General features: G+C 43.9%; 2 protein-coding genes across 3 annotated transcripts in view; both read right to left on the reverse strand.

The window, feature by feature from the left end:
- stat2 (signal transducer and activator of transcription 2) overlaps positions 1-5,931 on the reverse strand; it is a 28,597-nt gene extending 22,666 nt beyond the window's left edge. For both annotated transcript variants that reach the window (XM_063215062.1, XM_063215063.1), the window contains exons 1-7: positions 5,440-5,931; positions 4,758-4,893; positions 3,409-3,562; positions 2,150-2,245; positions 1,554-1,646; positions 971-1,049; positions 315-382 (exon numbers count right to left, since the gene is read on the reverse strand). In XM_063215062.1, the coding sequence (XP_063071132.1) occupies positions 315-382; positions 971-1,049; positions 1,554-1,646; positions 2,150-2,245; positions 3,409-3,562; positions 4,758-4,888 (621 nt within the window). In that variant the 5' untranslated portion in view covers positions 4,889-4,893; positions 5,440-5,931. The remainder of the gene's footprint in view (positions 1-314; positions 383-970; positions 1,050-1,553; positions 1,647-2,149; positions 2,246-3,408; positions 3,563-4,757; positions 4,894-5,439) is intronic.
- A 621-nt stretch (positions 5,932-6,552) lies between these two features.
- Positions 6,553-13,185, reverse strand: apof (apolipoprotein F). The gene is made up of 2 exons (XM_063215060.1): positions 13,081-13,185; positions 6,553-9,054 (listed from the first exon to the last, which is right to left on the reverse strand). Exon 2 carries the CDS (start codon positions 9,012-9,014, stop codon positions 7,545-7,547), a length of 1,470 nt encoding a protein of 489 aa, XP_063071130.1. The 5' UTR covers positions 9,015-9,054; positions 13,081-13,185; the 3' UTR covers positions 6,553-7,544.
- Between the last annotated feature and the right edge of the window lie 2,373 nt (positions 13,186-15,558).

Here is a 15,558-nt window from a genome sequence, read left to right on the forward strand (position 1 = left end):
CTTCAATGGCACATGATTCAAATTAAGGACACACAAAGATACACACATACACCCACAAAAACACACACACACTCACACATATTCGCACACATACGCGCACACACAGCAGCAGCAACATTCCCTCACACACAAATAAACACACACACACACACACACACACACACACACACACACAGCAGCAGCGACATGCCCTTACACACACACACACACACACACACACACACACACACACACACACACACACACACACACACACACACACACACACACACGCGCATACACACACACACACACACACAGCAGCAGCAACATACCCTTCGGGACTGGTCCAGTCGGTTCAGCATGGTCTGTAGTCCTCTCTGGTCTTCCTGGCTGATGGTTCCTGCTCCGCAACACAATAGGAAAGAGGACAACAAATCAGAAGTTAGGAAGACTTGCAAACTGCTGTAGTAATGCATAAAATCATTCAACACATTTGCCAATCCTCAATACAGCAATTCTCTATACGAAGTATATTACTTCCAATGATCCTTTGCAAAAACTCACAATGCACAATACTGAACAACAAAACCGTTAGACTGTTCTCACAGTATACAGTATGTCAATACATGAGTTTAGCAATCCTTCATACTTGTTGGTCCATAAATTTACAAAATGTATTTCATTTTTTAGTAAATTAAATTGGATTTTAAAAAATACATTAATTTCATTATTTACGCAGCCATGATGACAATGAAGTATAGTGACGAGACAGTGAGACAGACAGAACTGTGTAGTGAAGAGAGAAACTACCCAACTTGCTAAATGGCTAACAACTACATTTTCGAGAAATGTGTACCTGATGTGTTAAGTATATTACGAAAGCATAGGAAGAGTGGGACGGTGCTGTGTAGTAAAGAGAGGAGTGTTTGGTACATTAGAAAAAAAATAGGAAAAGAGAGTGTGACTGATGTGTGTGAGAGTGAAGCACCTTCCATCAGATGTGTCTGATATTTGAAGTCAAACTCATCCTGCTGCTCCTCCAGGCACTTCAGAGTGTGGTCCATAACCTGTCAATCACACCGTCAACCAATAAGAGATCACTCCAACGTGACAAACAGTTCTACTGTATATACAGTACTATACCAACTGTGACCAATATTGTGCTCTCTCCAGTGTATATGTACTATGGGAGCGTATAACTACATTGTAATTAAATGTAAGGTTGATTTTGATTCATTAAAGTAGCGACTACACATTAAATGATTCATTGAGTATATGACAAAACTCTTTCTACTGAAATCATGAAAGCCACCTGCACCAATGATATCCTGCATGCTCCTGTCAATCACACACCATCAAAACTGAAAATAAAGTCTGCGATACCAAGGTCCCGTTTCTTTTAATTTAATATTATGATGTTTTCATGAGACTTTCTTGTAGACTAATCGCACACCATCAGCCAATTCAGTGATCCGTTCCAAATGGAAGTTGTATAAAAGGCTTGCCATTGAAATGCCCAGGCTAGTGAATTGCCCCGCCGTGGCCCCAGCCCTACAGCCTCCTGTTCTCACCTGCACCTTGCTGCGCACCTCCTCCACCCTCTTCTGCACCTGCCTCTGGCTGTCTGTCTCCATGGCACTCTGATGCACCTGCAGAGCCTCCACCTGAGGAACAGAAAGAGAGAGAGGAGAGAGAGAGAGAGAGATATATATATATATATAGAGAGAGAGAGAGAGAAAGAGAAAGAGAAAGTAAGTTAGGGAAGTGGGAAGGAGTAGTGGGTGATGGACAGAAAGGCATAGAAAGAAAGATAGAATGAACAAGTGAGAGAGGAGCAAATTGGGGAAACAAAGGTGAAAGAAAGTAACAAATACAGAAACTATGCAATGATGAGAATGATGATGATAAAAGTGAATGTAAACGAAGTCATAGAGACAATGCTCAGAAAAAAATGGTGTGAATGTTTCAGAATAGGAAAAGAGAACTTACAACACTAGGGAGAGTTAAGTTACTCAAACATAGAGCCAAAAGTCAGTGCAAAATTCTGCAGGTGTCCGATGTAATTTGAACTCTGAATCTGAATTCAGAATAAAATTTGAATTTCAACTCATTAAAAAGTTATATCAACACTGTTATTTGTTACTGTGTGACTAGTGCAGGGACTGACCTGATCTGGCAGCTCCGCCATGTGCAGAATCTCCCTCTCCTTGGCTAGGAACCACTGGATGATGCGCGCCAACATGACCGGCCTCTCCTCGTAACACTGGGGAAACCACATCAGACTCCTGTCACTAAGCAGACACTCATCAGACTCCTGTTACAAAGCAGACACTCTAAACACTGTGGTCTATACAGTTCAGAACATAAATAATAAGGTTCCGAAAAGTTTGCAGACTTTTAATATTTCTTTTTAGTTCTCTTCTGTTTGGTCCAGCACCTGTCAACTGATGTGTATTATCATTACATTACATTCACATTACATTACATTTAGCAAATGCTTTTGACCACAGCAACCTAACAGGAGGACATTCAAGCAGGTACAGAGTACAGCAGTATACAAGTAATGTAGAACAGATAGAGAGCAGAAAAATAGTGGAGAACCTATGAAGTGTAGTGCAGGTTAGTACCCATGACTAGAGGTGAGTAGAGTTAGTTATGTTACGCAGGGAAGCTCTCTCGGAAGAGATGAGTCTTCATTAGCTTCATGAGAGATGAGAGGAATGATCCTGCTCTTCTAGCAACTGGTAGCTGGTTCCACCATTGAGGGACAATGACAGAAAACCATTTAGACTGGGATCACCTTGTGTGAGTAGAGGGCAAGGCTAAACGGTTGGTGCTGGAGGAACGCAACACAAATTCTCTGCCTTTTTTGTCTATACAGTTCACGCATCATTCATTTGCACACGCACAGGCTGGCTTAATTGCAAAGCTTGCAACAGCAACATTCAAACATTCAAACGAATATTTAGGAAAGGAGGTCACTTGCGCTCTAGCCTTTTTGGTGCTCACAGTCTGGGACTGTATTCAGTTGAAAGCAAGCTGGTCCACTTCAAAGGAGACTGGCCCAAGGAGGACACGTTTTGTCGTTGTTTATTGTGGTGCAAGCATGACAAACGTTTCGACGTAGTGTGACTTTGATGAAGACGCACTGCGTCGAAATGTTAGTCATGCTTGCACCACAATAAATAACAGCAAAATGTATCCTGTGTGCTCCAGTCATCCTTGGCCCAGTCTCATTTGAAGTGGACCAGCTTGCTTTCAATTCAAACGAATACGGTTTTTACATTATGTCATTCTTCACTTCCGATTCCAACTTATCAGTATTTTTCATCGGTCCCATATTTTGCTGTTATTATTTTCATACATAAATAGGACATGAAGTTATCAGACACACATGCACACAATTCTTGAAAGATGACCCCCTACCTGGAAATTCTGTTTGAATCTGCGAAAGTTGCATTGTAGCAGAATTCTCTCTGGTTTGCCCTCCTGGATGAAGCGACTGCACTGGTTATCCATGTTCTCCAAGAGGACCTGATAGAGGTACATGGCCACGGCCGGGTCCAACACCGCTCGGTCCCTAACAAAACACACATTACATTATATTACATTATATTACATTACCTTGCATTACAGTACATCTCATGCCACTGATACCTAAAACATCCACATATTACATTACAATACATTACAGTTACATTATATCCCATTGCCGCTTGGTCTGCAAAACACACAAATATATTACATGCTATATTATAATAAAATTTAAATTATATTATCCATTCAACATATTAACTAGCTTATCTATAGAGAGCAACCTGGAATATTAATTTCCCCATGGGGATAAATAAAGTTTCTATCTATCTACCTAGCAAAGTATCTAATGTAATATTATATTTACAGCCGTGGCCTTATGGTTAGAGAGTTAGTCTTTCATTCTGGGGGTTGCAGGTTTGAATCGCCCTGACCTCTGCATGGCTCCATGGCTGAAGCACCCTTGAGCAAGGCACCTAACCTCACATAGCTCCAGGGACTGTAAACAATACCCTAACAAATAATAAGTGTAAGTCGCTTTGAATAAAATGAAAGCGTCAGCTAAGTGAAATATAATGTAATGTAATGTATATTTCTTTCAGTCCTTAGTTGACTGAGCCTACAGGATAAACAAACTACACAGTAGTTTGGTTGCTTGCATAACACATGTGGTTGCCTGAAAATGTTTCAACCACTAATTAAATTCAATTTGAGTCACACACGCAACAGGGTGTGTGTGCTGATACTTCTATGTGGCATCAGATATCACTGATCACACACACACACACACACACACACACACACACACACACACACACACACACACACACACACACACACACACACACACACACACACACCTGAGCCTTACATTACATTACATTGCGTTAGCATTACACTACATCCCATGACGCTTAGTCCCTAAATCACACAAATACTTTACATTTTTTCATTACATCCAAGGACTTTCCTTAGTTGACTGAGCCAACAGGGATGTAAATAAACTTATGTGACTACTTGCATAACACATATGGTTGCTTGAACACTGTACTATGAGGCACTCTTATTCAATTGAGACACACACGCACACACACAACAGGGTGTGTGCAGAATGATGTTGCTATGTGGCATCAGATATCACTGATACACATAAAGGAACACAGAAACACACGCATGTGCGCACACACACATCAGATATCACTGATACACATACAGGAATACAGACACACAGAGGCACTCACCACTCCTGAGCCTCGATCCAGGGTGCGAGGTAGTGACGTACATCCATAGGCAACTCCTCTCGGTCATACAGCTCGTGCACCCTCTGCTGATAAGCAGTGTCCAGTTGCTGCAACTTCTCCCACTGCGCCATGACTCCTATTCTCGCAAACACACACACACACACACACACACACACACACACACACACACACACACACACACACACACACACACACGTCCCAGCAAAGGATTTGTTGAGTCATTTGACTTTACCTCAAAAGAGCAACACTACTACTACTTTCTATTCTATATTACAACAAAGTAATAACGTGACCTCCACTATATGGCAGACAATTGCAATGACAATGACATTGACAACGAGGATGAAATAATTAAAAAAAAAAACATACATAAAGCATGTGTGTGTGAAGACTGTGGTTGTAGGCCCATGTGCTAGGAAGAAGCCTAAAACGTAACCTTGCTGAACCACCAATAATGTCAATAAAAACGAGCATGCTTGGGCATGGCAATCTAGAGACTGGACTGCAATGACGACTGTCTTCATACAGACGATTTCATGTTAACTATTTCATAGTTCGTTCGTACACTCACAGGTTGAACAGCTAGTTCACATCCAATATCAGCATTAGTTCTCTAGAGCTGTAGGGAATGCACCAAACTGAGTGTAAGATTTTTACTTACTTTACTTTACTCGATTTGACAAGCGTCAGAGGTCCCTTGCAGTCCCGAGGACGAGGCAAACAACACCAACTGCCTTGCGTTTGGCTTCAGTTGACACTTGCTCTTCAGTTTAAATTTCGCACATAAGAAGACGAGATTATTTTGAAGCCGATGCGACAGGTCACGGTTATTAAAAAATGTGTTGTTGATGTTACAGTGGTGTGCTATTCGAGCAGACGCCACGCTAACACAAGAGGACGAGCGCTATTAGTCACTGATTTCCTCAGTTTCATTTCCCCTGAAATGCACGAGCCCAACACTATGGGGGGGCACTGTCATAGTCTCAACCGTTCACCAAGCAATTATCACAACAGCTTCCTCTGCCACATGCAAGTTAAACAATGATGACAAAAGAGAACCATAACCACTCTAAGCGGAGGAAAATGATCGTGGTAGCCCAAGGTAAATTCCCCAAATGTAAACAGCAGAGTGACATCAGGAAAACGAAACTTAAAAAGATCACTCCTCCCACGTAGCAAAGAACATACGCTACTTGACGCTCATGAAACACCACGTCTTGCGCCTTTCAAAATAAAAGCCTCCACTAGATGTCAGAAGATGCTAAATTTTCCCCAAAGTTTTATTTTCTAAGACGCTCTTGCATAACACAGTGAACATCATGCGTAAGTATAACTCATGAAATATAATTCATATAATTCATGAAATTAACTTGTGTCTATGTATTATGCTATGCATTGTAATTACACTGTTATAGTAGGCTTATTGCTTTAATACTATTTAATACTTTGATAGGTGTTGTTTTAGATTGACACGCTGAAATTATATTAATATATTTGTATGCTTCTGAAAATCCAGAATTAAGAAGTATCTTATGTCAGCTAAATACATGCAGAGACGAATCATGATTCATGGGCCCCTAGACCAGACAAGAAGAAAGGACCCCATGGTGTTGCTAGTTTACAAAATTATTCAGGGTTTAAGGCCTTATGTGAGAGTTCATGTTGACTTGGGCTTCAGGGCCCCCTTGACTCTTGGACCCCTGGGCCTGAGCCCGGTAGGCATGTGCAGTGATCTGTCCCTGAATACATACAGTACTGAGAAATGAACACAAACTTCCATTGTATTTCCATTTTATTTAATGGTCAAAAATGTAAGTGTTCAGTAACAGACACAACATTTTAACTTTTTTGCCATTTTGATTTCCGGTATCAGGTCAAAGGGGAAAACAAATCACTTTTGTTTGTCAACATGCTGTTGTAGGCATCAGAGCCGTAGAGATAGAGATGCAGCACTCTGGCAGATATGAATCACGTGCACATAATTATCAACACCTACTTTAGGCTGCATTACATTACAATGTATGATTACATTACATTATATTACACTTATCTGAGGCTTTTGTTCAAAGTGGCTTACAAATATCATTTCACAGGGTATATGTTAACTTACAGTCCCCTGGAGCATTATGGGATTAGGTGCCTTGAGCTAAGGGCACTTCCGCTATGGATGGAGTAGGGAAAGGGGAGGTGGGATTTGAACCTACAACCACCAGATTGACAGACCAACTCCCCAACCACTATAGGCCACGACTGCTATCAGCTGTTACACAGGATGGACCAGGATGAAATACAAGATACCAAACACACACAAGGTATACACACAAAAAAGTACAAATTGCAGTGGGTTAGAAAACATGATATTACATGATAATACATTTATGTCAGCAATTTATACACTTTACAGTTATTTACACTTAGAGTATGATTATTTATCAACGTTTTTGATTTTACATTATGCATTAACTCTCCATTTTTCCATTGTGAATTAGAAATTCATAGACATACAGAGGGGAAAAAATATAGCCACAGCATGAATAACCTGACTCCCACTTGCTAACAGTAGGTTCCAAAGTTCCATGTGGAATTTGGTGGACCTAAATTCCAGATATGTAAGATGTAAAGTAGAGGTACTGTGGTGGTTGTAATTACTACACCAGGCCTATGATATAATTTGTCTTGTAATTGCATCCATAACAGTTTTTCTACGTTATACATCTCTGCTAAACTTCATCTGGCGAGAGTCAGATTGTAGCGTGCATCTGCTCATCACTGGATTGTCATGACCCCGTCTTCCCAGCTCTCCTGGTTGACGAACACGTCATAGGGACTGTATTCCTCCTGATTCATGTTGTTCATCATGTACTTCACGCCCGCCTTGACCCCCGTCTTCACCCCGGCACCCAGGGCGTAGCCCGCCACCCCGACCGTGCCCCCGGTGATGGCCATGAGGGCATCCGTGCCCAGGTCCACTGCGCTCAGGATGGCCCTCTCGCGTGCCTTGTCGGTGCAGTTGCGGGCGGCGTAGTAGACGGCCGTGCCCAGGTTGTAGAGCGTGGAGACGGCGGGCACCCACTCCACCACTTCGTACACCTGCTGCTCTTCCCGGTTCACACACTGGTAGCGCCGTGACATCCTGCCACCAGGGGGCGCATCACGTCTCACCCGCCCCACGCCCACGCCTGACTCGGACACGGACACGCACTGCCTGAGCCAGCAGTCTGTAGTGGGGGCATCAGTGGGAGCGGGGAGAACCCGGCTGCTGGAGCCCCCGAGCACGGCTTGGTAAAGCCCAGACTCGGGTCCTCCTGCCTGGGCCACGCCGACGCACTGGGGCCCCAGGCTCTGGCACAGGTGTTGGGCCTTGTGCAGCCGATGGCCCCTCTTCCCCCCTACTCTCTGGCCCAGGAGCTGAGCGCCCTGAACGTGAAGCCACCCGCTGCAGCTCTCCGAGCCTCCGTCAGCCGAGAAGGAAGAGGAGGAAGAGGAGGAAGATGAAGAGGAGGAAGAGGAAGAGGAGGAAGAGGAGGAGAACATGTCACCTTTGCCCACTCTAGCCAGCTGCTGGATATTGAACATCAGTGCACTCATGTGGCATTCAGCTTGTGTCTCGTCATGGGGCACGATGCTGAACTGGGCAACATTTGAGACAAAATCCTGGGAGTCTATTGCGCTATTATGAAGGCCAGTGGCATTTTCAGGCGATGAACCGGAGTTGCCACTGGTAGATGATACAGACTCATTTTCAGATTGAGAGTGAAGAGAGTGGCCGGGTGATGGTGTGGTGGTGTGGTTGTTCTCCGCTGTTGCCAGGGTGGCACTGCTCCTCAGCAGATGCGTGAGCTGCCTGATGGCCGCGTGTGTGTCGTCGCGTCCCAGCGCCTTGTAGAGGCCGCGCGTCAGTGAGAGCGCCTCCTGGTGGCAGCCGGCAGACAGCAGCAGCGGCAGCTCGGCCAAGCCCAGCAGCTCCAGAGTTAGAGGGCTGTCATCTGTGTCACCGCGCGGCAAGCGGCGCAGGGACGAGCAGCTCACGTCACCGTGGAAACGCACGCGGCCCTGCACGGAGGTCGAGAGGTCAGACAGGAGCGTCCTGAGGGTGTCTTGAGGCGATTGGCCTGGAGGGGGCGCAAGAGAGAGCGCCATCTGGCTGTGTGGAGGAGGGCCAGAGAGCTTGTGGCCCACTGCACAGTCTGTCAGTAGCAGGGTGACCAGCAGCCAGGGGAGAGAGGAACTCTTCATGGTGCTCTCTCAGCAAACTTTCACTTAGTTGGACCGAGAACTGAAACAATGAAAAGAAAAGGACACTTTTAGTACAGCTGGTGTGTATCTTCCCGAGCAGTGTGTGTGTGTGTGTGTGTGTGTGTGTGTGTGTGTGTGTGTGTGTGTGTGTGTGTGTGTGTGTGTGTGTGTGTGTGTGTGTGTATGTGATGTATACATAGTATAAATCGTATTATACTGTATATATACAATCATGACATCCTTCTCAAAAGTGTTTCATCAGTGGTGTACAAGGCATGTTTCCAAGGAAATCTGAACAATAGCGTTAAACGTTTTTCTCCGGAACGTTTATCTATTATGCCATGTGCAAATAATAGGATCTCAAACAACTCATAACAGTAGTGAACAGTTTATTTACTTAAAGAGTTAGTTCAATAAGGAGTGGCAGAGTTCAGAGGAAAGGAAAGGCTAATTCTGTTTGCATAGCTACAGTATATTGTTATCACATTCACCACAGAGTTGGATAAATAAACCACATCAAGAACAGATCCTCATAGCTGACGTGGGTCAACATCTGTTGTATGATCCCAATTGTTTACTATGCCAATATACTGCCTCCATAGAGCTCAGAGAAATGCATCTTGGGATATGACCTCACTGCCCTTTGTTGGTTGGGGAGGATGGAACATTTTCAAAGAGCATCTCAAGAAAAGCAGACACCAAATATTAACTTTAAATTAATTCTCACTGCTGAAATGTGTACCTGGGATACTCTCTACACAATAGTTTTGCCTTGTTGCGTGTGTGTGTGTGTGTGTGTGTGTGTGTGTGTGTGTGTGTGTGTGTGTGTGTGTGTGTGTGTGTGTGTGTGTGTGTGTGTGTGTGTGTGTGTGTGTGTGTGTCTGAGTCTGTGTCTGAGTCTGTGTCTGTGTCTGTCTGTCTGTCTGACTTTCTGTCTGTCTGATATGAAATCAGCTGATCTGATATGAGCATGCCATCCAGTCCACCGTTAAATTTGCCAGGGGTCAACATGGGTCAAGATGCTGTGACCTTTTTACGTTTAGTAATGTAGTGGTCACTTGTGACTCACCTCAATGATCAGTCAAGTTAACATGTACAGCTAGCATTTGCCGGTGGGCATGTGCTGATTATAGTATACTAAGCATTGCCTGGGCCCTGCCGTGGCCTAACGGTAGGGCACTGGGTCACTATGCCAGCGACCCGGGTTCGATTCTGACCCGGGTCCTTTGCCGATCCTTCCCTATCTCTCTCTCCCCACTTGCTTCCTGTCTCTCTCACACCCTGTCCCATCGCAATAAAGGTTAGTATACGGCTAGGTTAGTGATCATTTTTTTTATTCAGCCACAGGGGAGTATGAATAGTCTAGGACAGTGTTTCCCAACCTTTTTTGTCCTGTGTACCCCCTAAGCCATGTTGTCATATGAAAAGTAACCCCCTCACGCATGCTCTATACCTATTCTGCTATCCCAAAGTGGCTGCACTCCATGTATTTGTCATTATTACATTTCTTCACATACCCCCTGAGGTGTGCTCGCGTACCCCTGGTGGTACACGTACCTCTGGTTGGGAAACACTGGTCTAGGAAGCTGAAATGGGGTAGTGCAGAACAAGGGGGCCCTCAGAATTGGGTCCTCATTACATATTGGGTCAGAGGCCCTTTTAGATTGTTGCGGGACAGACCATTAAAAACCGGGACAATCAGGAAAAATCGGGACAGGTGGCAACAGTATGTACACGCCTTGTCATGGCACTCCTTAGAAGAATCAAACAGCCTTCTTAACCAGTGAGACAATGCCACACGATTTACAGGTTGATCTTGTGAAGGTAGGTCATAAACCTGTAATATTACTTGGACATAAGCCAAATGAATGGCTATTGGCTATGATAAGTCACCAATAAGACTGTAAAGCTGTCATGTCTGTGTACACATGACTGCAGAGGCTGGATGACCAAATCCATACCTCCCCAACCAAGGGGAAAATATTCGGGCCTGTCACAACCAGGAAAGCAAACTAAACAATCTAATACACATTTGCTTTGCGTCATGCCTCAATTCCCTTGCCAGCTATAAATCAAACACAAACCCATGGCCTTTCGTGGCTGGCTTATTGCTTAAATTGCCTATTGCCCCCCCCCCCCCCCTTACTTGTACTTGTTTTTAAATGACAGAAATGACAACATTTTGATTGTGGCAGCAGCATCTCCCTAAATTCCGAAATTCCGAAAAGTGCAATGATACTGCCATCAAAATATCTCCCGGCTCTGCCGTGGCCAAACTGTAGGGCACTGGGCTACTATACTGGCGACCCGGGTTTCGATTATGACCAGAGTCATTTGCAGATCCTCCCCCATCTCTATCTCCCACTCACTTCCTGTCGCCTCTCATACTGTCAGGTCGAAATAAAGGCAAAAATGCCCCTAAAAATATTCAAGCAATAGAAATATCTCACAAGGACAAGGTTGCCCCTCCCCAATATTTTGAAACACCTTGAAACAACCCTGCAGTGCACATCTTATCTCTTATCCATGAATGTGGGCTATTACTTCCGCTATGATGAATACACTGGCTTCCTCTTAGACGGAGTAACACCACCACAACAGTTGAATCTTATCACCCCATTCGATGTCGAAAGTGCAGATCATCACTCTGATGGCACAATACTTGCCAATTCTCACAGTTCTGCTGCTGTGTCTGTTGGGTGTGCTCAATGTGTCACTTCAGGAAGCACAGCAGGGAGAGATTGGTTAAGCCAAGCTGAAATATCCCCAATTTGTTGTTAAACTGGGGTTGTCTCTCCTCTGTCAATCTGATGATAACATGCTAAGTTCACTCATGAGAAAGGGTATCAGAATGGAGGACTATATGTCATTTAAACACTGTTACATACAATTTTGCAATATGGCAACATGTATTGTAAATTTAAATGACTTATAGTCTGCCCGGTTGATTTTCTTTGTTCTTTAAATAAAACAAGAATTAAAAAATACTTTTTGATATCTTTTCTCTTGAGTGAACTTAGCATGTTATGATCATCAGAGTGCCATTCCGAGGGTGTGATTTGACCTTTGCTAATCTGTGGATGTAAATACTACGACACAGCTAAAGATAAAGCTTAGTGTTTTTGATAACATGATCAAACGATACATATGTGCATATATCTACATTTGTAAAATAAGACTGTAATTTAGTGAAATATGGCAACAGTGTGTTCCCTAAAATATCTGTCCTGAAAACAGGCCTCTATGTAGCCTACTGTAACTGGTACCTGTAGATCTTAACATAGCATACCAGTGGTTTTCAAAGTCATTCATTTGACTTTGACAAGGGGGTTATAGAATGTCGTAGAGATGTAATTACCACTCTTGAGCACTGGAAGGTTATAATAATGAAACCTGAACAATGCAAATGTGCTTAAAAGTCCAAATATATCTCAGGACAGAGATGATGAACAAAACCTATTACTTGCACCGCAATGTGTTATTTTTGTCCATTTCACTACTTTGTTTATCAACAACAAATATAAAAATAATTACCACAATGCTGTATGCCATGCAATTCAGTAAAATGTTCCTGTGACCTTTCAAAGGCCAAGAGCATGCTGTGTTTGTTTGCAGACTTTGCATAACAAATCAGGCTGACCCACAGCGAAATTGACTGTTCTCTGTTCAGTGATATGAATGTAAATCTTGGCTGTAGGACACAAAGATACCATCTATACTGAATCTGTGACTCCTCGTAAAACTAGTACATGTACACAGATATAGTCACAAAGAGGAGGAAACATGCAGAGCATTTTCAAAAGTTTGTGAATAATGTTTTATGGAGAACACGTGCCATGAAAATGACGACTGCGCTGTATTGAACAAATTTCAATACTTGTCACATGCAGTGCTGGCAGGTAGGTCACATGCACTGTGACCTTTCTCACTTCCAGTAAATGAGAATTCAGTGTGCATTTTCAAGGAAAACAATACAGAATTACTGTGATCAAATCAAATTTGGTACACAGATTAATATTATAATATGAATATACGGAGTAGAATAAGGCATTGAGCAATCTTACACGAGTGTCCTTCCAAACAGTGTAGCTGTCTCACAGATATATCCTTCCTCCTTCGCTCTTCTCTTCTTTTCACTTCTCTCTTCCCCCACTTGCTAGACCCACTCTCTCTCAGTATAGGTCCCCCCCTGTTTCTTCTCCCTCCCCAGCCCTAGTGTGTGTGTGTGTGTGTGTGTGTGTGTGTGTGTGTGTGTGTGTGTGTGTGTGTGTGTGTGTGTGTGTGTGTGTGTGTCTTCATGTCTGTTTCTGGTTGGTTGGCTAGTTGCAACGGGGGGTATTGATTCCCGTGGTGCGTGTGGGTCACTGTCCTCTCGTGTTGAAGAGTTTGTTTGCACCCTGCTCTCTCTTCTCTTGGACTCCGCTCTCTCCCTCCCTGCGCTCAACACACACTGACCCAGATTCTCCCTCCCTCCCTCCCTCCTTCCCTCGTATCACCCCCCCCTATGAAAAGATAGAGGGAAAGAAAAGAGGAGGAGGACAGTGAGAAGGAGAGAAAGAAGTGTGAAGGATGTAGTAAGATGGAAAAGGGTAAGAAAGAAAGGAGAGTTGAGTAGGAGGAGATGGGAGAGAGTCGAGAGTAAGGAGGAAAGGGGTATACAATAAATTATTTTTATTCCCTTAGAGCAGAGGTGGGTAACTATTTTAATCCAAGATTGGGTTTAGGATATTGACTGAAGGGCCAGGCCTGTGTCAATGATATAAAATAATGTACACGGATATTCCTGCACATTGTAATTAAATGTATTTAGATGAACACAACAGTAGCCTAGTATATGCTTGGCTACTCTCAAGCCTGCAAGACCCCTGTCTTGGATAGCTATTATAACTTAGATGGATTGGATAACATGGATTTTACTGTTTTCTTTCTTGTCAAGACTCTGGGGGCCAGATAAAATGGCTCTGCTGGCCCCCAGGCCTTAGTTTGCCCACCTCTTGGGGTTGGTCCCACTGACTTGTATAAGTGGTTGGTCCTATTCTCTTTGTGTTGAATATCCTGTTTTAGAGATATTGCTGTGTCAAGTTAGCCTCGCGACGCCATCCTCTGTACTCCACCCAAAAACTTTTGGCTCCCGCACATCGTCTGACAAAAGCCTCGAGCTCGGTTCTCTCAGTGTTTCGCCAATCAGCAAACAGTTGAGAGTGGTGACGTAGAACTCACCCACGAGCTCCGTTACTGATTGGTTAAGGTAACTATATTCACACTTTCGTTTTGTTATTTGTATGCTTTTGCGACGCTATAACGTAACAGGCATGCTAATAAAGCACAGTATGGGTTCTAATTTGAGTTTGGAACTTCAATTAATTTAAATGATAGAGTAAGATCAGACCATCTCCCATCGTCCACGGAGACGGATTCCTCATGGCTTTTGCCAGACTGATTGACGGAGTCAAAAGTCGGCTATTCGCCCAGGCTAGTGTCAAGTGTGCAGTAACTACATTATTCAACTTAATACCAATATTTGGAATGCGTTTTTCCTCAGTTTCGATGTTGGCATAATTACTGCACTTTGCCTTTGCCTTTGTTCAGCCCTTTCTCAGATCCTGGCCATTCTAATGGGGCCATGTTTGTTTTTTATTTTTTTCATGAAATGATACTTGGTGTCCTATGTTAGGACATTGGAAACACTATGTGAACAAGCCCCTCAGCTGCCCAGGATCTCGGAAAGGGCTGACCAAGAAAATGTGACATCTTCGGATAGTGACAAGTCAAAGGTAGAGTGAGTAATACATGGTTGTGTTGAAATTGGACAGAATTCTCCTTTAGCAGAGTGAGGCCCAGGCCTACCACAACCAGGCAAGCAAACTGTGCAATTGCGTAGGGCCCCCAACTGCAAAGGGGGGTCCCGTCCCCCTGGTAATGATACCCCGGGCAACTTTGTAAGAGAGGCAAAAACAAAATTCAATGACCGAAAAGTATGTTTGTACAATGATATTGGTATCAAAACCTCTCTTGAGGAGACCCCTCCCCATTAGTTTGAAGAGAAAAAGGGGGTCTCAGTTCCTCTTTGCCCAGGGCCCCCAAATAGCTTGAAGCAGCCCTGGTGAGGCCCCACTGATAGTCCCTGGGGAGAGGGGAGTGGATAGATGCATAGATGCGACTACATCTGGTTGTATTTATACCAAAGCAGGGTGGGACTGGCACTCTGGCATACAGGGCATTATCCCAGTGGGCCAACAGCCCCCAGTGACCTATGCTGTTGGGTTTTTTGTTGTCGTTTGCTTTGTTGTTTGTTTCTTTGTTTTTTCCTTAGAGAACGGTTCATTGGTCCATCTTTAAATAATGACACGTGCTGATGATATTGTAGAAAAGCAGGGGGCAGTGTGAGGGGCAGCTCCGTCCCAAATATGCCCGGGCCCTTTTTTCGGGCCCAGTCCAGGCTTGAACCACAGGCCCCCCACCAAGACCCAGCTGTATAGGTTAGCAGACTCCAAATACATCCAAACAGGGAAATGAATCTATATTGCCAGCTGCACTCTGTTGC

Source organism: Engraulis encrasicolus, chromosome 14 (genome assembly GCF_034702125.1).
Source record: "Engraulis encrasicolus isolate BLACKSEA-1 chromosome 14, IST_EnEncr_1.0, whole genome shotgun sequence".
NCBI lineage: Eukaryota > Metazoa > Chordata > Actinopteri > Clupeiformes > Engraulidae > Engraulis > Engraulis encrasicolus.